This window comes from Larus michahellis, chromosome 20, assembly GCF_964199755.1.
Source record: "Larus michahellis chromosome 20, bLarMic1.1, whole genome shotgun sequence".
Taxonomy (NCBI): Eukaryota; Metazoa; Chordata; class Aves; order Charadriiformes; family Laridae; genus Larus; species Larus michahellis.
This window is the reverse complement of record NC_133915.1, coordinates 2,469,594-2,492,841: the sequence shown is the minus strand read 5'-3', so window position 1 is coordinate 2,492,841 and position 23,248 is coordinate 2,469,594. Positions and strand designations below refer to the sequence as shown.

At 59.4% G+C, this 23,248-nt stretch overlaps 3 protein-coding genes across 4 annotated transcripts; all 3 read left to right on the top strand.

Annotated features, from left to right (window-relative positions):
- The first annotated feature begins 5,998 nt into the window (after positions 1 to 5,998).
- FIGLA (folliculogenesis specific bHLH transcription factor) lies at positions 5,999 to 9,751 on the top strand. Its single transcript, XM_074563512.1, has 5 exons — positions 5,999 to 6,277; positions 7,524 to 7,676; positions 8,030 to 8,176; positions 8,422 to 9,038; positions 9,640 to 9,751. The coding sequence occupies exons 1-4, from the start codon at positions 6,053 to 6,055 to the stop codon at positions 8,440 to 8,442; spliced, it is 546 nt and encodes a 181-aa protein (XP_074419613.1). The 5' UTR covers positions 5,999 to 6,052; the 3' UTR covers positions 8,443 to 9,038; positions 9,640 to 9,751.
- Positions 9,118 to 20,326, top strand: ADD2 (adducin 2). The gene is made up of 15 exons (XM_074563511.1): positions 9,118 to 9,750; positions 10,200 to 10,383; positions 10,937 to 11,075; positions 11,478 to 11,629; positions 13,114 to 13,194; positions 13,315 to 13,464; positions 13,553 to 13,696; positions 13,808 to 13,906; positions 14,351 to 14,527; positions 14,634 to 14,891; positions 15,305 to 15,424; positions 15,541 to 15,630; positions 15,774 to 15,930; positions 16,031 to 16,135; positions 17,100 to 20,326. The coding sequence occupies exons 2-15, from the start codon at positions 10,201 to 10,203 to the stop codon at positions 17,399 to 17,401; spliced, it is 2,157 nt and encodes a 718-aa protein (XP_074419612.1). The 5' UTR covers positions 9,118 to 9,750; position 10,200; the 3' UTR covers positions 17,402 to 20,326.
- Positions 20,327 to 20,588: 262 nt separating this feature from the next.
- SNRNP27 (small nuclear ribonucleoprotein U4/U6.U5 subunit 27) lies at positions 20,589 to 23,047 on the top strand. Of its 2 annotated transcripts, none has more exons than XM_074563510.1 (6): positions 20,589 to 20,696; positions 21,260 to 21,380; positions 21,540 to 21,652; positions 21,809 to 21,888; positions 21,991 to 22,055; positions 22,685 to 23,047. In XM_074563510.1, exons 1-6 carry the CDS (start codon positions 20,660 to 20,662, stop codon positions 22,737 to 22,739), a joined length of 471 nt encoding a protein of 156 aa, XP_074419611.1. In that variant the 5' UTR covers positions 20,589 to 20,659; the 3' UTR covers positions 22,740 to 23,047. The 2 variants fall into 2 exon arrangements, with proteins under 2 accessions (XP_074419611.1, XP_074419610.1); XM_074563509.1 differs by having other exon boundaries at positions 20,632 to 20,696; positions 21,005 to 21,380.
- The last annotated feature ends 201 nt before the right edge of the window (positions 23,048 to 23,248 follow it).

Genomic DNA, 23,248 nt, shown 5'->3' with positions numbered 1-23,248 from the left:
GCGGCTGTTTAGCCAGGTGCAAAGAGAGAGAAAAAAAAAAAAACCCAACAAACCTCAAGTCCCAAATCCAGGGAGAAAATCCCCTTACCTGGCTGAAGACTTTGCTGTCCATCCTGTCCATCGCGTGCTCAGACGTCATCCTCAGAGCAGCCGAGCCCGTTTGCTAGGATCTTGTGCCCCACGATGAGCCGGGACCGGGAGAGCTTTATCATCTCTGATCCCTGTGGAGGTAGGTCCTGCGCGTCAGTCCCCAGGTCATTGGCTGGGCACCGCAGAGATAAATATGGGATTTTAGCAGCACCAGGGTAATCTTGGAGCTGCGAGATGAGCCTAACAGAGCTGCCTGGGATGTGATGCTTCACGCGCAGTGCTGGTGGGTTTGGGCTCCTCCTGTCCTGCACCACGCACCATCACCCCCGCCAACACCTCCCGCAGAGCATCCCTCCGTGCCGTATCCCTTTGCACGGCAACAAATAGCAGCCGGATCATGGACCAGCCCGTGGGCGACCCCCACAATGCCCCGTCCTCGTGGGGGGATGCCTTGGCTTGCTTGCCCCCAGCCTGAATTTTGGTGCGGACAGTTTTACCAACGAATCCTCGCTCCTTTTTCCCGGCGAGGGAAAATAAAATGGGGAAATTAAGGCTGGGGCAGGATGGAGGTGTTTGTAAAGGGGTGTTTGCTTGGGGCTGGAAGCTCCAAGCTGTGCCAGGTCCAGATGGCCCCAATCCTGGTAAGACCCGTGGAAGTGGTCCCGGGACGCCAGGTTTCATGCGTGTGCATATACGTGTGCACGTGTGCGTGTTGCATGTGTGTGTGCACGTGGGGCAGGGACATGTGGCCACCCACGTGGCTCTTACCCAGCGAAGGGCTTAATCGGGATCTGTGGGCATCTGGCACGGCGGCGGCGGCGGCTCCTCTGCTTATGCAGAGCTCTGGGGCCCTGGACAACCCCAAAAGACCCAGACGAGATGCAGAAAGACGGGGGGAAGAGCTGCTGGGCTGGCCTGGCAGCCTCCCGAGCCCCACGGCTCTGTCCCTACGTGACCATGGGGACATGAGTCCCCCTCTCCCCGCCGCAGGAGAGGAGCCGCAAAGCAAAGAGGTTTAAGGTTGATGCACTTACTAATTCTATCAAACGGGGATTATCTGGCACGGAGGGCCGGGCAGCACTGGCGATCAGCGCCAGCGTGGTTATCTGTGACAGACAGGCAGAACTTGCTGTTGGGGAGGAGGACGGAGCTGAAGTCCCGGGTTTCCCTGTCGCAGGTGGCTGGGCTGTGACAGGGGCTCGAGAGAAGGGGCCAGGCAGGTCTGGGGGAGGCAGAGTCCCCGTCCGGGCTCAGGCAGCGCCTGGATGTGCTGAAGCCTTAACCCAGCCCTAAACCTCAGTCCGGCCTCTAAGCTCGGCACCTTCCCTCTGCAAGGTGCTGCGCGAGTTGGGGAGAGCGAGGCAGAGCAGAGCCCCATCCCTTTCCGTATCCCATCCCTGTCCCCATCCCGACCCTGTCCATCCCTGTCCCCATCCTGGTCCCTGTCCCAATCCCGTCCCCGTCCCTGTCCCATCCTCATCCCTGCCCCTGTCCTTCTCCCCATCCCTGTCCCCATCCCCATCTCCAGCCTGGTCCCTGTGCCTATCCCATCCCCTTCCCTGTCCCATGCCCATCCCTATCTTGGTCTCTGTCCCCATCTCATCCCCATCCCCGGGGCATGTGGCCGACGGTGGCAGCCCAGGACTAAACCAGACCCTGGGGTGGCTGCGGGACCCCCTGTGCTCAGAGCCACGCTGGCTGCGATGGCAGCCATGCCATCAGCCGCTCCCCTGGCAGCCACCTGCCTCGTGCCGGGGCAGTTTGGCGACACCTTTGGCTGTCGTAAACTTCTTTTAACTCTGAAAATTCCTTGGATGGGGAAAAAAGCCCTCCACCAGCCGCCGGCTTTTACAAAAAGACTTCTTCAAGTGTGGAAGGACAGAGCTGCCTTTGTGCCGTCCCTGCTCCTTTTGCTGCCGGCGCAGAGGAAACGTCACTGAGCCCTCAGCGAGCTCGTCACCGAGCTTTACAATCCACTTCCCGGCACATCTGTGCTGGGAATCTCCAGGAAGGGGAAAATAAAATGAACTGCGAGCATCGGGTGGTGGGAGATGTGCCGGGGAGCCAGAGGGACTGGGGGGGCCAGGAGCGCCGCTGGGGGTGCCGGCAGGTATTAGCTCCCTGCTGCCAGTCCCAGAAGGACTTTATTTATTATTTTTATTTAATCGAGTTGGAATTGTTTCATCTCTTGCCGTAATAAAGGATAGGGTTGATGGGAGCCAGGCGTTGCTGAGCCCTGTCACCCGGCCGTTCCCAGCCCATCCCTGCCGGAATCCTTGTCGCGGTGGGTGCCAGAGCTGGCCAATAAACCCCGTTATTGTCCCTCCTGACTCATGTTTAACCCAGCACATGGCGGGGGCGAGACCTGCCCTTTCCCAGCATGGGACCCTCCCGGGGGACCTCAGCGGGTGGCCAGGGACTGTCCCCACTTCACCAGCGTGGCACCTCCTGCTTTTCATTAAACTTCTTTATAATGAGGCGGTGGCGGCGCGGCCGGGATGCAGGCAGGACGGCGGCGCCCCCCAGGATGTCCCCCAGCCCCCCAGGCATCACACTGAGAACCCGCTGGCTGCAACCCCGGCAGCGTCCAGCTCCGGGGCTGGGGGCAAAAGCAGCCTCTGGACTTTTCCTCGCAAATACGCCTTCACATTTCCAGCTCGAACAGCCGGATGAGCCAGGAAACCTCAGCCGAGACGGAGCTCTCTGCCTCCTGCCGGAGCCCGGTCGTGTTTTGCTAAGATAAGGCATTCAGGAGACGCAGATATCAGTATCGCTGTCAGCATTGATGGCAGCGAGAGAGATGATTTTATGGCTTTAATGGCAGGATAAAAGCTTTTAAGGAGGCCTCGCCGGCTGCATGGCAACCCACGCTCCCCCGTTTCCCACACTGTGAGCCCCACTCCCAGGCACCAGGTGGTCCTGATGCCGAGCGGGGCTTGGACCCCCAGTGAGCTCAGGGACTTGGATTTGCCGATTCGGCGGCAGCAGCCCGGTGAGGAAACCTGGCTGCCAGCGACGCCACCAATTCCTGGGTGCAGCTGGCCGGGAGAGAGGGCGTCTTGGGAGGTTCGATTAAGTGTTTTATGAAGGCGGTGGCCAGCCGTGGCCAGGATCTGGCCAGCCAACCCATCACGGGCGTTCGTGAGCAGCACGGAGCCAGCATGAGGCCGGTGGCTCCGGGAGGGACTGGCCATGTCTGAGGCGTTTGGGGCCATGCCAAGAAAGATTGGGCTTAATCGCACGTCAACAGCTGCCCCGCGCCAGGAGCCGGCCACGCCGCAGCCCTGGCACCAACCCTCTTCCCTGACCTTGCCGGCACTGACCCCGCCGCAATAATTAGAAACTTTTTCCAGTCTCGTGGTAGTAATTTTTTTCCGGTCTTGTGATAATGGCAAATATCAGATCCTGCCGGAATGTCGGTGCTGCCAGTTGGGCTGGGGGCGGGATGGAGAGAAACTAATGGGATAGGGAGAGCCAGCTTCAGGGAGCAGCCCAGGGCCAGGGCTTTGGGACCTGAGCCTGGCTCTTGCTCCGGCCGCACTCAGTGCAGGGAAAATAAACGGGGTAACTGGGCATGTTTTAGCCATAACGGTTGGAAAACAGCCTTGTCCCAAAGCGTTCCCGACGGGCAAACAGTCCCCGGGCTGCCGGCATGTTGTTTTCCGGGAATTCAGCCCATATGCTTCCCAAGCTCCCATCCCTGCCGGAAGCAAAGCAGACCGCGACCCTGGGAAGGGAAATTGGGGTTAATCCCCCAAAACTCAGAAATCCTGGGGTTGCCCTGAGCCCCGGTTTGGGGTGACTCGAGCCCTTATCCGAACCCTCTGGAGAGGCTGCGCTGCTGCAGGTGCTCTGCCCTTTCCCCTCGGCCTTTCCCTTCTGCTCTCCTCCAGCTCACCTCGCCTCCGCGGGGCTGCTGCTGGTTTTAGAGGGGCCACGTCCCAGGCTGGCAGATGCAGAAAATGAGGGGGGGGGTGTGTGTGTTGGGGGGGGGATAAAATAAACTCCTGTCTGGCTTTGCGACATCCTCGTCCACTGCAGGTGGTCCCCAGCGCTTGCTGCGAGCAGGGGCTGATAACTGTGACCCCCCCCTAATAACTGTGACCGCTGAGAAATATGATCTCCAATAACCATGAACCCTAAGAAATACGGTCCCTAATAACCGTAACCCCAATAGCCGTGACCCCTAAAAGACGTGGTCCCTAATAACCCTGACCCCTAATAACCCTGACCCCTAAAAAACACGGTCCCTAATAACCCCGACCCCTAATAACCCCGACCCCTAAAAGATGTGGTCCCTAATAACCCTGACCCCTAAAAAACATGGTCCCTAATAACCCCGACCCCTAATAACCCCGACCCCTAGAAGACGTGGTCCCTAATAACCCTGACCCCTAATAACCCTGACCCCTAAAGAACACGGTCCCTAATAACCGTGACTGCCAATAATCATGACCCCTAATAACTGCGACCCCCTAAAATCCACAGTCCCTAATAACTGTGACCCCTAATAATTCCGCCCCCCTGCCCCCCTCCCCCAGGTCTGCTCCCATCCCCATGGGGTGAGGCTCCTGCAAATCCCATTTGCACCAGCAACCCCCAAACCCTTACGTCGCCCACCCCCCCCTGGAGCCTCCCCCCACTTCCCATTTTCCCCTCGATTTTTTCATCCCAAACCAGTCAAATCTGGACAATTTTTCCCAGGTATAAAACAAGGGGAACAGAGCGATCCCCTGGGAAATGGATTCCTTCCACCGTTGAATAAAGGCGAGCAGGCGAGCACAGCCCCTGTTTTGGGGGCAGCTTTAAACCCACCTGCCCTCGGATTAATTAGGAAGATCCGCTCCCCCCCCCCCCCCTCCCCGATTGGGGCAGTAATAATGTGATTATCCGGATCCAGCTGCAGGATAGGGAAGCTCATTATGGAGCATTAAAGAGGGTAAAATGGGGTTTTCTGAGGTTCTATTAAAAGTTCGTTTGCCTTCAAGGCATCTCTGAAGCTCATTTTGGGGCTCACTTGGGTTTTTTTTTTCAATTTGCTGCTCCAGCCCCGCTCTCCCTCTGGGCAAGGAGGAAAGTGATAGGACCCCGGTGTTGCACCAAGGGATGGTTTTCAGCCCCCTCAGGTGCTTTTGGCTTTGGGGAAACTGAGGCACGACGGCCACAGCCCTGCACGGGAGAACACGTCTGTCCAACCCCCGCAACCCATGGGGCAACTGCGCTCCACCAGCAGCCCCCAAGCCCCCCCTGGGAAAAGCAGGCCAAGCTGCTTTGGTGGGGTTTTCTCCCCAAAAACATCGGAGGGGTGGAGGGACAGAGTCTCAGGAGGGGGAAAACCATCCTGGGCATGGGGCTGGGACGAGGTTCCCCCCGGTGAATAACCCGGGGTGACTGCTGGCCTCAGTTTTTAGTGGGAAAAGGGGATTTTTTTTTTTTCCCCCTCTTTCCAGCTGCGCCGAGGTTTCTGCCCTCGCAGGGACTAACACTGCCATCTACCGAAACGGCCCTTGCCGTTATTAAACATCTCCCATTTTTTTATTTTCCCCACCCAAAAGCGCTTCCCACATTTTTCAGGAGGCTCGAAGCCTTCCCAGCAAACCCCTCTTCCTCCCTGGGGGGAAAAAAAGGCCAGTTGACCATTCCCAGGGCGCCAGGCCTGGTCCCCCGGGACTGTTCCCCCCGGGGGGGATGGTTTTGGGTCCCTTTTTGAGTCAAGGCTTTATGGCAACCAGCAGTTCGGGGCCCCTGCTGTGCCTCAGTTTCCCCACTCAGCAGCTGAGCCCCTACCTCTCCCCGCACCGCCCCACTCGTTATCCCCCACTGGGCCCCACCTGCAGCTCGTTGGGCTCCCAGGGTATTTAAGGCCCCCCTTTTTTTTTTTAAAAAAAAGCAGTTTTCCATCTTTTTGGGTTGTGGTGCAGCTGGGTGAGGTTGGAGCGTGGGATCTGTCCCTTCCCTAGGTATGGGGGAGGCTAGCAGAGATGGGGGGCGGCCGGTGGGGGTTCTGCTGCCCACCCCAGCCCCTGAGGTGCTGGAGATGGTGCTGAGCCAACGCTACGGCCCCCTGCCCCACGCCGCCGCCATCGCCCGCCTGCGCAGGCAGCCAGCTGGGGGCTACCAGCCGGCCGGGGACCTGGCTGAGATGCTGGAGCGACGGCAAGCGGCCAACGCCAAGGAGCGTGAAAGGGTGAGGGGACCCCCACAAAACCCCTCTGCACCCCCCCCAGATCCCGGGGGGGTGCAACTGCTGCTATCCTGGGGCTGTTCTAGTCGAAGGGTAAACCGGTAGCAACACCCTTGGCAGCAGGTTATGGGGGGGGATTGCCTTTGCCTCTGTATTTGGGGGGTCCCCGGTTTAATCCTGGGGTCCCTGTTTTAATGGGGGGGAGGGGAGGGGGCTGGCTTAATCCTGGTGAGCCCAGTTTAATCCTGGGGGGTCCCCGGTTTAATCTGGGGCAGGGCTGGGTTAATCCTGGGTGGGCCTGGTTCGATTCTGGCAAACCCAGCTCTGTCCGGGGGGGTCCCCGGTTTAATCGGGGGGGTGGTCTCAGTTTAATGCTGGGGGAGCTCTGTTTATAGAATCATAAAATGGTTTTGGTTGGAATCCTGGGGGGGGGGAGTTTAATCCTGGGGGGCTGATTTAATTCTGGAGGGGCCTAGTTTAATCCTGGGGTTTGTCCCGGTTCGATCCTGGGGTTGCCAATTTAAGAATCGGGGGGGGGGTGAGGGGGTGGGGTGTTCCCCTCGTTTAATCTTGGGATCCCTCAATTAATCCTGGGGGGGGAGCCCCGTTCAATCCTGGGGAGCCCAGTTTATAGAGTCATGGAGCGGTTTCGGTTTGAATCCTGGGGTGGGGTGTCGCGTCACCGGTTTAATCCTGGGGGGGGGGGCGGGGGGCGCGCCTGGCTCAATCCCGGTGAGTCCAGTTTAATCCTGGGACGCCTCATTTAATCCTGGAGGGGCTGGTTCAATTCTGTGGTCCCTGATTTTAATAATGGGGGGGGATGTTTAATCCCGGGCTTCGTCCCAGTTTAATCCTGGCAAGACCTGTTTAATGATGGGGGGGGGCGGGGGGGGGGGGGGGGGTCCAGGTGTAATTCTGGGTGGGGCTGGTTTAATCCTGGGGTCCCTGATTTTATTGGGGGGGGGGCAGTTTAATCATAGGGGTCCCTGCTTCAGTCCTGGGGTGGGGGGGGTGGGGACGCTGGTTTGATCCTGGTGTTTAATAATGGGGGGGGTCCCCAGTTTGATCCTGGGGGGTGGCGGCGGGGGGGGGTGGAAATGGGAGGGCTGGTTCAATTCTGGCAGGTGCAGTTTAATCCTTGGGGGTCCCTGTTTTCATCCTTGGGGGTGGGGGGGCAGTTTAGTGCCGGGGTCCCCCCCCCCGTGTTCCCACGGGGCGTGACTCGATTCGTTCCTTCGTTCCCGTTCAGATTAAAAACCTGAACAGCGGCTTCTCGCGGCTGAGGACCCTGGTGCCCCTCGTCCCCCGCGACCGCAAGCCCAGCAAGGTTGACACCCTGAGAGCGGCCGCCGAGTACATCCGCCTGCTGCGCCTGGTGCTGGATGAGACGGGGGGCTTCGAGGTACTGGGGGGGGTGGGATGGGGTGGGTCACCCCCAAAATAGAGCCCCTGCATCCCAACCCCCCCCCTTCTTACACGTGCGTGTAAGAATGGGCTGATCCCCGTTTTCTTGCTTGCCGTTTTTCAGGGTGCGATTAATTTTAAAATTAAAAATGAGAAATGAAATTAATTATTAGTCCGGGGAGGGGGGCGGGAATGTTATTCCTCATCCGAGGGTCCAGAACAGGGGGGGGAAAAAAAAAAAAAACAAAAAAACCCCAAAACCTCAAAATAGCAATTTGTGATTTTTTTTTTTTTTTTAAATTTTATTTTATTTTTAATTCCCCTTTGCCCTTTTCTCCCCCGTTTTCCCAGCGGCAGGACAACGATGCTGAGCAGGAGCTGGGTGACAGCGGGCAGGGGGACCCCGGGACCTGGCCTGGCGGTGTCCCCACCCCATGCCCGTGGGGTCCCCCCGTCCTGCCCCTCTGCACTGGGCTACCAGAGGAGAGTGGGGGGCCGGTGAGTTGGGGGTCACCCCCCGAGGGTGACTGGGTTGGGCGCACCCTGGAAGCGGGGGACGGCACCCATGGGCCTTGCAGGGAGCCCCCACACATGGGCTCGGGGGTTTTGGGGAGCCTCTGGCTTATATCAGCATAAATGGGGGTTGCTTCAAATCGGCTTTTACCACCCACCCCCCCCATCCCCCCAAAAAAAATCCAAAGGAGGGAAAAATCTTTTTCTTTTTCTTTTTTTTTTTTTTGAAGGTTTTCCCAACCAATCCCTAAAAAAACCCGAGGTGTCCCGCAGAGACCCGCGGGGGAGTCAGTGTGATGGCCAAGTTCAACGCTCCTCAAGCAACAATTTTTTTTATTTTTTTTTTTGGCGGGGGGGGAAGGGATGGCTCCTGGCCCAGGGCCGGCTCCAGCCCCCCATCCCATTAAACCCAGCAGCCCAACCTGCGCTGTCCCTAAAATGGGGGGCGTTGGGGAGGGGGGAGGGGGGAGGGTATCCATCACCCCTAAAATGCGGGGGGGCGAGAGCTGTAATTAGTTGCTCTATGCGAATGTAATTAGCACTTGGCAGCGCTGCTCTTCCCCTCTGCCAGGTAACGGCTTATTTCATCCGGGTCCCAATTAACGAACTCGCAATAAAATGGGGGGGTTTGGGGGGTGTCTCTGAGGGTTCTCTGTGTTTCCCCTCCGTGTTTATCGGCGCTGGTGGAGTTTACCGGGGGGGGGGGGGGGTGGGTATGTGTTGTCCGTGGGCTCCCCCCCCCCCCACCTTGGCTAGGGCGGGGCCAGGCGTGGCGTGTCGACAGAGGGAGCTGGACCTGCGCGGGGGGGCGGGGGGGGTCTTTGTCACAGGATGCTCTGAGGAGGAGGTGGGTGATGGCAGCATCCTCCCGGCCGCAGCACCCCCCGGGGAGGGTGGGTTTTGGGGTTTTTTTTTTTTTTTGGGGGGTGGGGGGGTGGGTGTAGGACCAGCTGGGTGCCCCCGCCTTTTTTTTTTTTTTTTTTCTTTTCCTTTTCTTTCTTCTTTTGTGTGTCCGCGCCCCCCCCCCTTCCCCCCCCAAGAGGGCTGCATGCAGATACGGGGGGGCTGCAGCGCATTCCCCGCCCCGGCCCTTCATCCTCCGAGGGCGGTGGGTACCCGACCCCCCTCCCCCCATCCATCCATCCATCCATCCATCCATCGGGGAGGCGCAATGCTGCAGCTCCCCTCCCCCCCCCCCCCCCCCCAAAAAATAAAATTCCGTATTTTATTTTTTTTTAATCATCGTCCGCCATCCCTGCGGCTGCCGCAGCGCTGGGTGCGGCGAGGGTGGAGGCGGCCGGGGATGCTGGGGGGGGCGGGGGGGGGTGTGTGTGTCTTCGCCGGTACCGAGTGATGGGGGGGCCCTTAGAGACCCCTCTGCTCTCTCCCTCCTCCTCTCTTGGGGACCGGGGGGTGTGTGGGGGGGAAAATCCTACCGGGATGCTCAGGACTTCGCCGCCGCCTGTCGCTCACCCGCCGACGTGGGCTGGGGGCCACCGTGGAGACCCCCCCCCGTGAATTTCACCTTGGCGAAGGCTCCCCGCTTCCCTCTGAGCCAGGTGGGTCCCCAGGCAGCAAAACGGAGGGGGGGGGGGCTTTGTTGGGGGGTGCCCCCCCGCCCCCCCCCGTATTTTGGTGGGGGGGGAGAGGGGGGTGGTGAGTGGTGACCCGAAACGCACCACAGTGTCAACACCTCGACGTCACACGGCCCCGATTCGGAGCTGGGCGTCGCTGGTGCTGCTCCCATCGGTGCACTGAGCTGCAAGTTCTCAGCTGGTGCTTCTCCCGGGGCGGGGGGGGGGGGGGGGGTGGGGGTGGTGGGGTGTGATGGGGGCCAGACAGCGCAGGCAGCGGGGGGGGACGTTTCCCCTGCTCCCTGCCAACTCATCACACCGATGGGTCATGCCTTCAGGCAGGGCGGGGGCTGGCTGGGCTTATCTAGGTGGCACAGCTGGGGCTGTTTTCGGTGGCGGCAGCAGGGACCGACGCCGTCCGTCTGTCTGTTCAGGATGAGCACAGCCGCCAGCCCGGAGCCCCTGCCCTCCCCCCCCGCCCCTGGACCCCGTTACTTGGAGCGTTTGGCCGAGGAGGACCCCGATTTCCTGCGGGCGCGGAACATGGCGGCCGACCTGCGCCAGGACTTCAACATGATGGAGCAGAAGAAGCGGGTCACCATGATCCTCCAGAGCCCGGTGAGGGGCAGCACCTCTCGGTGACCCAACCCCGTCCCTCTTGGTCCCCAACCCTGTCCCTCCTGTCCCTTGCCCCAGTCCCTCCCATCCCCAAGCAAATGCCACCATGCGTTGCCTTGGGGCACATCCCCACCTGGCTGGTGGTGCCACTACCGTGCCACCAAGCCGGTGATGTCCCTGCCACCAAGCCTGTGGCGCTGCTATCACGCAGTTGCCAGCGCTACCAAGACAGCGGTGTTGCTGACACCAAGCTGGCGGTGCCACCATCACCGTGCCACCAAGCTGGCAGTGCCACCATCGCCGTGCCACCAAGTTGATGGTGTCACTGGCACCAAGCCAGCCGTGCCGCTACGCCAGCGGTGTTGCTGCCACCTAGCTGGTGGTGCCATCGTCATCACGCCACAATGCCAGTGGTGCCACTTCCACCAAGCTAGTGATTGTGCCACCACTAATCCGGTGGTGCCTCCTGCCCCGGTGCCACCGGATGGTCCCTGTTCGGTCACCACCCCCCTTCCCTGGGGGAGGTGACACTGGCGGGGCTGGGATGCCGCAGTCTTTCAGGGAGGAGCTGGAGAGCCTCATCCAGGAGCAGATGAAGAAGGGAAACAACTCGTCCCACATCTGGGCCCTGCGACAGATTGCTGACTTCATGGCCACCACGTCCCCTGCCATCCTCCCCACCTCCCCCATTGGTACGACTGCACCTGCCAAGGGCTTTTTTGGGGGGGGGGGGGGGAAACGCAACAGTTTGGTGAAATTCTTGATTGTTTTTCCTAATTTGTGGGGTCGTAGGGGAGAAAACATCCCGCAGGGCTCCGTTTTCTTGTCATTTCTAGTAGAAAAAGCGGGAGAGGGCAAGGGGAGGGGCGAGGTGATCGGCGACTGTGGGGACAGAGGCAGACCCCCAACCAACCCCCCGCCCCCGCCGAAACCTTTGGGGACCGCCAAATGTGTGGGGCCAGCGAACCCGGCTCCACAACCCTCCACTGCCCCATCCCTGGGGAAGCCCCTGGGGTTGGAGGCTTTGGGGGAGGGGGGGGTCAAACCCACCCCTCGCTGTCTCCGGCCTCACCAGGGGGGTGGCACGTTCCCAGGGCTGGCGGCCGTCACCCCCATCAACGACCTGCACGGCCCCGAGGTGCCGGCGCTGGCCAAGGGCGAGCGGCTGATGCGCTGCAAGGTGGGCAGCATCCACCGCCTGCTCGACCTCTACGGCTGGGCCCAGCTGGGACACGCCGCCGTCACCGTGAGCACCCCGGGGGGGGCGGGGGGGGGTAGGGATTTTGGGGGAGTTGGAGGGAGTTTGTGTGGGGTAGTGTTATTTGGGGGGGGGGGGGAAGGTTTTTTTGGGGGGATTTAGAGGGTGGTTTTTGTGGGGGGGTGGGTTTGCAGGTGGTTAGAGGGTGGGTTTTTTTGTGGGGGTGGGTTTGCGGGTGGTTAGAGGGTGGGGTTTTTCTTTGGGGGGTGGGTTTGCGGGTGGTTAGAGGGTGTTTTTTTTTGGGGGGGTGGGTTTGCGGGTGGTTAGAGGGTGTTTTTTTTTTGGGGGGTGGGTTTGCAGGTGGTTAGAGGGTGGGTTTTTTTGGGGGGGTGGGTTTGCGGGTGGTTAGAGGGTGGGTCTTTTTGGGGGGGGTGGGTTTGCGGGGGGTTAGAGGGTGGGTTTTTTTTTGGGGGGTGGGTTTGCAGGTGGTTAGAGGGTGGGTTTTTTTTGGGGGGGTTGTTTTGCGGGTGGTTAGAGGGTGGGTTTTTTTTGGGGGGGTGGGTTTGCGGGTGGTTAGAGGGTGGGTTTTTTTGGGGGGTGGATTTGAGGGGGGTTTAGAGGATGTTTTTTTTGGGGGGGAGTGGGGGTTTTGGAGGAGGAACTGGGTTTTGGGGGGAGTTTTTCAGGGGGTGGGGGGGGTTGAGGGGTTTTTGGAGGTGTTGGTTTTTTTGGGGCTTGGGGTTTTTGGGGGGCGCAGGAGTTTGGGGTTGTTTGGGGAGAACGGGGTTTTTTGAGGGGCGTTGGGGGGTTCTTTGGGGGAGTTGTTTTTTTGGGTGGTGGGGGGGTGGTTTTTCGGGGGGTGTGAGGTTTTTGGGGGGGCAGGAGGGTTGGGCTTTTTTGGGGGGAATTGGGGGTTTGGGGGCTTTGGGCTTTTTGTGGGTGTTGGGGGGGTTGAGGGGGTTGGGTTTTGGGGGTTGGTTGGTGTTTTTGGGGGGACACGGGGCTTTTGTCTTTTTGGGGGGAGTTGGGGATTTGGGTGCCTTGGGTTTTTTTGGGGGGGTTGGGGATTCTTTCGGGGAGTCAGGCTTTTTTTTGGGGGCGGGAGTTTCAGGGGTTGGGTTTTTTGGGGGGGTGAGGGTTTTTGGGGAGGAGTTGAGGGTTTGGGGGCTTTGGGTTTTTTTGTGGCAGTTGGGAGGCGGTTTGGGGGCGTCAAGGAGGTTAGGTTTTGGGGGCACAGGGGGGTCGGGGCTTTTTCGGTGGAGTTTGGGTTTTGGGGGGGGGGCTTGGGGGCTCTTTGGGGGAGTTGGGTTTTGAGGGGTTTGGGTGGTTCTTTGGGTGGAGTTGGGTTTTGGAGGGGTTGGGAATTTTTGGTGGTTTTTTTTTTGGGGGGGGGTTTAAGGTTTTGGGGGGGTTTGGGGGAATAGGTGTTCTTTTTAGGGGGTATGATTTTTGATGTTTGGTGGGGTTTTTTTGGTTTTTGGGGTTTTTTTTTTCATATTTTTATACCTATTTGGGCTTTTTCCCCGGTGCAGCTGCGGGTCAGCAAGGAGCAGGAGCATTTCTTGGTGGCCCCCCAGGGGCTGGCATGCAGCGAGGTGACAGCAGCCAGCCTGGTGAGCAACGCCTGCGTGCGTGCCCCCATCCCCCTCCCCGGGCAGGGGGGAAAAGGGATGCTCAGCCAGCTCTGAACCCCAAAATCCTCCTCCCCCACACACACATGCACCCCCCCAAAGATCAAGGTGAACGTGCTGGGGGCCGTGGTGGAGCAGGGCAGCACCGGATTCACCCCCGACGCTCGCAGCTTCAGCCTCCATGCCGCCATCTACGCCGCCCGCCCTGACGCCCGCTGCATCATCCGCCTGCACACGCCAGCCACTGCTGCAGTAAGATGATTTTTTTTTGGGGGGGGGGAGGGGCGGGGGATTGGGGGAGGGTGTTGTCGACCTGCCTGCCCTGCCCGCCCCGCTGCAGGTGTCGGCCATGCGGTGCGGCGTGCTGCCCATCTCCCGCGCTGCCCTGCTGCTGGGGGACGTCGCCTACTTTGATTTCCGCGGGGAGGTGGAGGACGAAGACGATCGGGTCGAGCTCCAAAAGTCCCTTGGTCCCACCTGTAAGGTGAGGGGATGAGTGGGACACGGGGTGGGGACGGCGGGGGCCACCTCTCTGTCCCTGTCCCCTCCTCCTTGCCCCGCTGATGGTCCCCTCTCCTCACACCGGGCGATGCAGATCCTGGTGCTGCGCAACCACGGGGTGCTGGCGCTGGGCGACACCGCCGAGGAGGCCTTCTACAGCATCTTCCACCTGCAGGCCGCCTGCGAGATCCAGGTGAGCACAGGGCACACCCCGAGCCACGTACAGTCACTGCTGCCGGCGCCGTGCCCCCAGGAATAAGCACTGAGCTGCGTACGGTCTCGGCTGCCAGCACTGTGCCCCCAGGAGCACGCGCTGAGCTGTGGCAGGTCTCTGCCTCAGGACGCTGCACTGAACTGCGCTGTGTCTTCACCCCCAGTGCAGCGCTCTGGGAGCATGCACTGAGCTATGCCAGGTCTCTGCCGCCAGCCCAGTGCTCCGGGAGCTCACACTGAGCTGTGTACAGTCTCTGCTGCCAGCATGGTACCCTGGGACCATGCACTGAGTTGTGACAGGTCTCTGCCACCAGTGCGGTGCCTGGGATGGGACAGACCAGCACGGCCCCACCGCCACGGGGGCCACGGGCGGATCTGGGGCTGTTCAGCTGCATCAGCTGTGTCTCCCTGGGCTCGGCCGTAGGTGTCGGCGCTGGCAAGCGCGGGCGGCGTGGAGAACCTGATTGTCCTGGAGCGCGCCAAGCACCGGCCCCACGAGGTGGGCTCGGTGCGCTGGGCTGGCAGCACCTTCGGGCCCATGCAGAAGAGCCGCTTGGGCGAGCATGAATTCGAAGCCCTGATGAGGATGCTGGACAACCTGGTGAGCACCAGCCGATGCCAAAACACGGCAACCTCCCCCCAAATGCAGAAAAATGTCTCTTTTTATCCCTATATTAGTCACAACCAAGTGCTTTTTGCCTTTCCAGGGTTACCGCACAGGCTACACCTACCGCTACCCCTTCGTGCAGGAGAAGAGCAAGCCCAAAAGTGACGTGCTAATTCCCGCCACCGTGACGGCTTTCGTCTTCGAGGAGGAGGCGGCCCTTGTCCCCACGCTGCGGCAGCATGCCCAGAAGCAGCAGAAGGAGAAGACACGGTGGCTCAACACCCCCAACACTTACATGAGGGTCAATGTGGCTGAGGAGCAGCAGGGCAGTGCCAGCAGCCAGAGGACAAAGACGACGGTGCGGGGCTGCCGTGGCATCCTGGGGGGGTGTTGGGTTAATTTGGGAAAGGGTCTGGGAATGGCATCAGCTGTATGGATGATGGGGGGATTTTGGGGTACCAAAAAAAAAAAAAGGGAGATGGAGGGATGCTTGGGATGTTATCGATCACACCAAAATCTGGTGTGCAGAAATGCCCAGAAATTCCAGAAGCGAGAAACGCTTCATTTGGTGCCTTTATTTAATGCAAGCTTTTCTTTCTGCCTCTATTCCCCACCCCGTAATAATATTTATCTTAAAATGTCACCTCCCCAGCCCAGGGGCCAAGCACCACAGGCTTTATGGGGTCTCCCTTCTATGCAAGATGCATTTTTTCGGGGGTCTTCTCTCTCCACAACGTGTGTTTATTGGGGTTTCACCACTCTGACATGCAGTGGCTGAAAGCGGATGAGGTGGAAAAAGCCAGCAGCGGGACCCCCATCCGAATCGAGAACCCCAACCAGTTCGTGCCCCTCTACACAGACCCGCAGGAGGTGCTGGAGATGAGGAACAAGGTATGGGCCCGTCCCAAAAGCCCTAGAGGCTTTCGGACACGGATGCCAGGCTCTCGGCAGACCCCAGGGCAAGGGGAAGGCTTTTTTCCCCTCCCCTCTCTGCATCTCACCCACAGATCCGGGAGCAAAACCGCCAAGATGTGAAGTCGGCCGGGCCCCAGTCGCAACTGTTGGCCAGTGTCATCGCCGAGACCAGCCGCAGCCCTGTAGGTCACCCCCGGTCCCTAACCCGCATCCCCAACGCCACGTCCTGCCTTCCCTCTTCCCCCCGGAGTGTCCAGCCCTTCCCTGGCATCCCACTGGTCGTGAGGTGACACCACTCCGGGGGGGGTGGGGGGTGGTGTTTCAGTCCACAGAGAGTCATCTGGGGGACACAGAGGTCAAAGAGGCATCCCGGGAGGAGGCACCCACTGAGCCAGAGCCCCCGAACCCCTTCAGCCAGCTCACCGACCAGGAGCTGGAGGAGTACAAGCAGGAGGTGGAGAGGAAAAAGCTGGGGCTACAGGGTAGGAGTGGTACGGGGGGGGGGAACCCCAATCCCAAATTCCCCCCTGGGGCCACAGCACCCGGTGGACCTTGGGGCCAGCACGCTCTCTCCGCTGGCAGGCGAGAAGGATGCCACAGCCAAGGAAAGCCAGGCTTCCCCCACCAAATCGCCTCCCGGCTCCCTGCCGCAGAGCCCAGCCCCAACACCTGCCAAGCCCTCGGAGGGTGAGTGGGCTGGTGAGCGCCTGGGCTCACCGGCCAAGCGGAGGTGACAAGCGGGGATGAGGGTGGCTGTAGCCAAACCCCGCTGAAACACAGATGAATGTCACCCCCAGGTCCCTCTGCCTTTCCCTGTGGGGGTCCCCGCTCTGGCGGGGCTGAGCACCGATGGGGATTCGCGCCCCAAGGCACCAAAGCCATCACTTGCCTTCAAGGCAGGAGGACATGAGCATCTGCTGGTGGCTTTGCGGGACACCTCTGTCCCCTCCTAATGCGTTGATGGGTGCGATATTCCCATTATTATGTGTCCTCAAACGCAAATTTGTCATCAACAAACTGCAGCAGGTCTCAGGGGGTGGGAGAGAGCAGTGGGAGCGCGCGGCTTCTCGCTTTCTCATCGTGTCTCATGGTGTCTGTATGTCTGTCTCCACATCTTCCTTTCTTTTTCCTCCACGTGTGGCTTTCCCCCAAGGAGTTACCTCTGACTCTGAATACTTGTCACCGTAGTAAGTACGGAGAGGCCGTCCTCGAGCCTCGCTGCGGGCGGAGGGACGCGGGCGACCACGCTCCCCGCTAGCTCGGGGTGACCTTGCTCTCCGTGCCCCATTTCGGCCACGGTCCTGCAAGGAGTGGTGCCCCGCTCAGGGTTTCGCAGAAGGAAATGCCTTGGGTCGCCTCATTTTCTTTCCTGCCCACTTTATTTCCAGAGGTGAGGCCAGGACGGAGCCCTGCCTGCCTCTTCCTAGCTCTCCATCCCTCTGTCACTTGTCCCGCAGGGAAGATTGGGGGGGAAGGCTCAGGAAAGCGGTGCGTGCAGCAGGAGGGGATCAGGTCCCTGTGCTTCCAGTTGGCAGGGGACAAATCCTGCTCCTGCCCAGGTCAAACCAGCGAGTTGGGGGGGGGAATTAAACCTCCGCAGTGCCGGCTGCCGCTACCCCAACCCTCATCTCTCCCCTTTCCCCCTGCCAAGGTGACAACAAGGCAGACGGCAGCCAAGTGTCGGCCAATTCCACCACCGAGAAGGAGCCACCGGCAGTGGTGAACGGGAAGGACGAGGAGCAAAGCACTGAGGAAAACCTGGGCAAAGGTGGGGGGCGGACGACCTCCCCCGCCAACGCTGACCCAGATGCCCCCAAGGAGAAGGAGACGGTGACCAGCAGCCCCGTCTCCCCCGAAGGCTCACCCTCCAAATCACCCTCCAAGAAGAAGAAGAAATTCCGGACCCCGTCTTTCCTGAAAAAAGGCAAAAAGAAGGAAAAGATCGAATCTTGAGTCTCCTCCAAGGCCTCCCGCTGTGGCGACAACCACAAACCGCTCTGGATGGAGGCGCCAAGGCGGAGGGACAGCTCCTGCGTCGCGCGTCTGGCTGAGACGCAGTCGAAAACCCCGGAGGCGAATTGTTTTCTGGGTACTCCTGGCACAAGGCACCTCGTCCCTACCGTCACCCGCTTTTGGAGACGCTCACTGAGCTTTACGAAAAGATCACGGTCCCTGTTTGCTGCTTGGGGAAATACCCGCTGCAATCTCCCTCCTCCCACGAGTTCTCCCTTCTCCCTTCTGGGCATCAGCCCCTTCCCCACACATGGGCTGAGGGTTGGGTTTTTCTCCCCACCCGCCGCTTGCAGAGCCCTCGTGAAATGTGGGGATCCGCTTGGTTTGAGGTGTGTTGTTGTTATTTTTTTTTTACCTCCTGTTTCAAGCTCCACTGGAATGGTCCTGGCTTCAGCTCCAGGTAAAATTGTTCACCGCTTCGCTGGGGTAAATCGGATCAAGCCAAAGGCGGGGGAGTTCTCCCCGAAGGAGGGGGTGAGGTGGTGGGCCTGGGACCCTTTCCTTCCTGGATTGTAACCTTCCTCTCCCCAGGGCCAGAGAGCCACTTTCAACCCCCTGTTGGTGCCACCGTCTCACAAATTCCCTGTCCAAGAATTTTGCCACACTGCATGAACTGCGCCTGAGAAGGGAGAAGAAAAGAGCCTCCGGGAATTGTCCGTGTTATTTAAAACTGAGCAAAACTTCACTCACTAAGTGCTACTTCGGGATGAACACACGCTGCCAATTCACTTCAGCCAGAGGCACTGCCGACGCTGCCACCCCCATCCCCACCACCACTGATGGCCAAGGCTGTGCCAGGTCTCTGCTGGCACCGACCCTGGGCTCAGCGAGCGCCCGTCCACACGGCCGAGGCCAGATCATTGCTTTTCCCCAGCTCTAGACTCCCAAACACAAATTAAAATCCTCCCTGGTGTTCCCTTCCCACCCAGCCTTGCCTCCCCGCCTCTAGCGTTCCCTACAGCGACACCACCATCGTTAAAACCTGCCGGCCGTGCCCCAAGGGAAGAAGAAAACGCAGCCGCTCCAATGCTGGGATTTAGGGGGCAAAACCCACAGGATCAGCCCCCATCCTCCTGCAAGCCATAGGGGTTTGCCGTCTTCCTGGGGCAGCACTGACCGCGGGGACCAGGCTTCCCTGCCACAGCCCCAACGCCCACCGAGTCCTGTCTGCTGGGGGTCTGCAGGAAACCCCAGAACCCCCCCACTCTGAGGGCGCCAGGTTTCCTCACCCCAATATGATTTTCCCACGTGCCACCGCTGTGTTTTCAAAGCCTTTTTGCTTCTGCGAGGCAGGTCTCAGCTCTTGTTTTCCTCTTCTGAAGAGCTGAAAGCCTGGCAGCAATTTTGGGGGTGGCAGGGAGCAGGCCCTGAGCAGGGTGCAGGCAGGGAGCGGGGCCCATGCAGGCAGCTGTGGGTCAAGGAGAGGAGGTTTGTAAAGGCAGGTTGGGTTTCTTTGCAGGGCTGCGATACAGAGCAGGCCGGGCAAATTCTGAATCAGAAAGTAAAACATAAAAAGCAAAAAATTGCAAAAATACGTACCTGGTGGGTACCTTACTGGAGTCCCAGGGCTAACCCGAGTCCGGTATTCAGGGATAGTGTTTGTCCTGCCCGGTCCGCACTGGGGTTAGAGACACAGCTCCCCATCACGCTCCTGCAAGGACCAGGGGGACCCTGAGCTCCTAAATTCACCATCTGCAACTGATGGACCGAACACCAGCCCCATGGTCGTGCCTATATTCAGTGTCTCTTCCGCAGAAAGCAAATCACAGCTCTGTAACCATTTCCCATGGGGTGTTGTTTACTGCCACTGATTTTAAGGCTCTTTGAGGCCATTTTTGTCATCTGGCCCACGCCTCTGCTCAACCTAGGCCAGGAAAGCCCCACAGTGGCGTCTCTGTTGCCACCCCAAGACGGCACGGTCTCTCCCGGGGCAATTCCCTGAATTACAGCACTGCCGCACACCCCACCACCGGACCAGCTGCAGCCCTTTTTCCTCCGAGAGTCTGTCCCCAGGGGCTTTGCGACCCCTTTTCTCCACAGGAGAGGGATTTATTTTCCCCCTGTGAGCCAGTCTGGGTTGAGCTAGGCATCTTGTTCAGTTTTGGGAAGCAAGAGACACTGGTGCCTTCAGCAAGGAGGAAGGCTCAAATGGCCACCACTGCAATGTGCGTCCTTGCCACTTAGCTAGAAGAAAACAGATATAAGGTCACGTCGATGCCACGGTTTCCCCATCCGTCAGGGCACCCTCGGGACCGCCCCACCGGATAATTTTCCCCCTCTCCCCTGCCAGCATTTTGCTGCCGGCTGCTTGCAGGCAGCTCCTAGGCTCGCTGCTTCCTTCTCACCTCCTTTGTGCAAGGCTGCCTGTGCCCAAGAGCCCCAGGTCAAGCCCTTGGTGTGGGTTTTCAGTGGCGGGGAGGCAGGGACGCATCCCTGGCTGCGAGGCAAACCGTTCATCCAGTGCCCCAAGAGGCCTGGTGCTCCTCGCCCTCCATATTTGCATCCTTAACTGAAAAGAAGAGAGGCCGGATTTCCATCTTTGACCATGGATATGCCGACACACTGCGGGAAACGAGGGCGATGCTGTGGTTCCAGCTGGATTCAGCACCCTTTTTGCCACCTGGGGCTGGTGGACATGCCGTGGTCGCCGGCGAGGATGCGGTTGCTGAACACCCACTGACATGAGGCCGAGAGGAGGCTGCTTAACGCTGGGTTTGCCGCCATGGCCCGGGGGAGCATGGTGGGGAGGGGAGCGGGGTGTCCCCCACCTGCGGGCTGGCAAGGGCAATGGCCGGTGTCTGACAATCGTCGCTGGAAAGTGCTGTGTAACGCCTGTCTGTAAATAAACCCCGTGTTTGGCACACGCTAGTGCTGTGGCGCTTGGAGGTGGATGAGGGGGTGTCATGGCCTCCCTGGGGAGCTGGGGCGGGGCTGGGGCTAGGCTGGGCCGAGGCTGGGGAAGGCGCTCGGCTGGGGCTGGGGTTCACGGCCTCATCGACCCCCTGTGCCCACCCCCGGCTCTGGATGCGGAGCGGAGCCCGCCGGGGAGGGGGATTTCAACCACCCCGGGCCCCCCTCCGGACCTTTTTCGCTACGGAACCAAAGCGCTGCTGCTCCGGTTCCGGGGAGGATCGCGAGGCGAGGGGCCGGAAGTGCGCAGTGCTGGGCGGCCGGAAGTGCCGGCGCTGAGGGTCGGCCATGGGCCGCAGCCGCTCCCGCTCGCCGCCGCGGCGCGGTGAGGAGGGACAGAGGGGACACCGGGGGGACACCCTGGGGCGTCCGGCCGCGACAGGGCGGGGTTGCGCTGAGGGGGGCGGGATCCGGGCCCTTGGGGGAAGGTAGGCCCGGCGCAGGCAGCCCAGGGCCGGGGTAGGAGCGGGCCCTGGGAGTCCCCCCAACCCTTGAGCGAGGGGGTGAGGCCCCTCCAGGGTCTGTGTGGGGGGGCGGTGCTGGAGCCTCGGTTCTTCGTTCTGGGGAGAGCAGAGGCTCCCTTCCTCCTTCTCCTCTTCCTCCTTCTGGACACTGACTCCCGCCTCTTTCCAGGCACCTCAGCTTTCAGGCACCGATTTGCCGACAGGTTCATTCCCCTACTCCCGGGTGAAGGGCTTTTCCTGCTCCTCCTCCCGCTTCTGCGGGTGCTGGGCTCGATCTCTGAGCCCAGCCAGGGAGGGAAGGAGGTGGGAGGGAGTTGTGGGGTCGCTGCTTGGGACCTGTCACAATGTCGTAGGATTTTCTTTGGAAAGCAGGAAAGACGTGAAGAAGCAGAAGCTAAACAGAGCCATGCCTTTCTGCAAGCAGAGCGCAGGCGTTCACGGTCCACCTCACGGGAGAGGGAGAGGAGGCGAAGAGAGCGATCCCGGTCCCGGGACAGGGACAGGAGGAGGAGTCGTTCTCGTTCCCCCCACAGGAGACGATCCAGGTGAGGGGCAGAAAAGGCAATGCCGGGGTGGGGACAAGCTGGAGAGCCCGGGCAAGACGAGGTTCGGGTGGTATCGGGACAGCGGGAACTCATTAACGCCGTAAAACTGGTAATGGCACAGCTGGGAAGTTGCAAACCCTTCTGCGTTTGCAACGTCAGGTCGCCGAGACGGCACCGATCCAGCTCCTCCTCCCCACCACGGCTGAAGGAAAGGCGAGATGAAGAGAAGAAGGAGATAAAAGATTCCAAAGGCAAAGAACGTCAGATCACAGGTGAGTCCAGGGATTTTCCTTGTTCAGTACGTCCTGGGCACTGAATTTCCTGCTTGGGTTGGGACCAAGGTGACACCGGGGTGCTTATTTGAAATGCTTTTGGTGAAACCTGACGGCTGTCTTTGTCAAAATCTTTCTTTTTTGTTGTCTCGGCAGAGGAAGATTTGCAGGGCAAGACAGAAGAGGAAATTGAGATGATGAAGATGATGGGCTTTGCCTCTTTTGACACGACGAAAGTGAGTGTGAATTGGCGCGGTGGAGCCCACAGCTGCCTCCAACGGTCCCTTTTTGGGGATAATATGCTGAGTTTTGGGACCGTTTTTCTTAATGTTTTTCAGGGGAAGAAGGTGGATGGCGCCGCAAATGCCTATGCCATCAATGTCTCCCAGAAGAGGAAATACAGGTTTGTGCCCAGTCTTTTTTTTTTTCGGGTAGAAAGAATTTCTTTGATGAGATAACGCAGCGTGGAGGAAACTCTGCAACTGTATGTCAAAGGCACCATCTCTCGGTGCACGCAGGGGGGTGGTGTGGCTTCTCGGGCCTTTGGAAAAATGCGAAGTTTGTGGTTTATACTGTCAAACGGAGGTAAGAAGCCTCTGGTTTCTCCTGGAAATGGTGAAAGCAGAGAGATGAGGAACAAAAGAGCGCATTGTTTGTGGGCGGGATGTCCCAGGTGTGGCCTGGGTGGGTTGGAGCAGTGGGCCTGCGAAAGCAGCGCGGTTGGCATGTTTCTTCCGCAAAAACTCTGCTCAGTTTGCCAATTCTGTTTCCTTTTTGATGGAAAGTGCCATCAAAAAAGAGCATTTTTGATGTACAGCCACGCTGTGTGCTGGGCTTCGGCTCAGACCTCGTCCTCAAACAGCCCAGCCTCCGCTGATGTCTCGTTGGTGGCAGATTTGGGCAAATCCACAGGGAATTCGATCCCCCGCGGCTGCTGAGGGTTGTCGCGGGCCTCCTTTGGGTGTGTTTGTGTGGATTTGTTCTGAGCTGGCCGCCCTGGAGCTGACACCGGTTCCTTCCCTCCGGCCGCAGGCAATACATGAACAGAAAAGGAGGATTCAACAGACCCCTGGATTTCATCGCTTGACGCTGGGCTTGCTCAGGGCGGGAGAAACCACCCGCCGACAAAGACTTCGCTTTGTCGGAGACCGGATTTCAAGAGGAATTCGGGTTATTCCCAGCAAGTCCTGCCGCGTGCGCCTGGCCCCGCAGCGGGTACATGTTACTGTTTCCCGGAGTCTTTGGTTATTATTGTTTTTTTGGTTTTTTTTTTTTTTTTTTTACAGTATCCCTCGTGGTTTGTTCCTCGCTGGGATTTCGTGCCGTTTTTCCTGTCATGGTTTTTTGACACAGTGTTTGTTCCCCGTTAACAATAAAACCCCATATTTATTTTTCCTTTTTATTTTCATAATTTGGGAATAACGTGCGGGGGAGCAGGCTGCCACGAACCTCCAGCTGTTTCCCCGAGCTGCTGCAGTGGTGCGGGAACCTGACACCCCAAAATGCTTCAATTCTCGCCTCACACAAATGCATATAAATTTAAAGTTAAAAAGCTCACAACAACGGCAGCACCCATTTGGGGCCTTTTATTGCAGA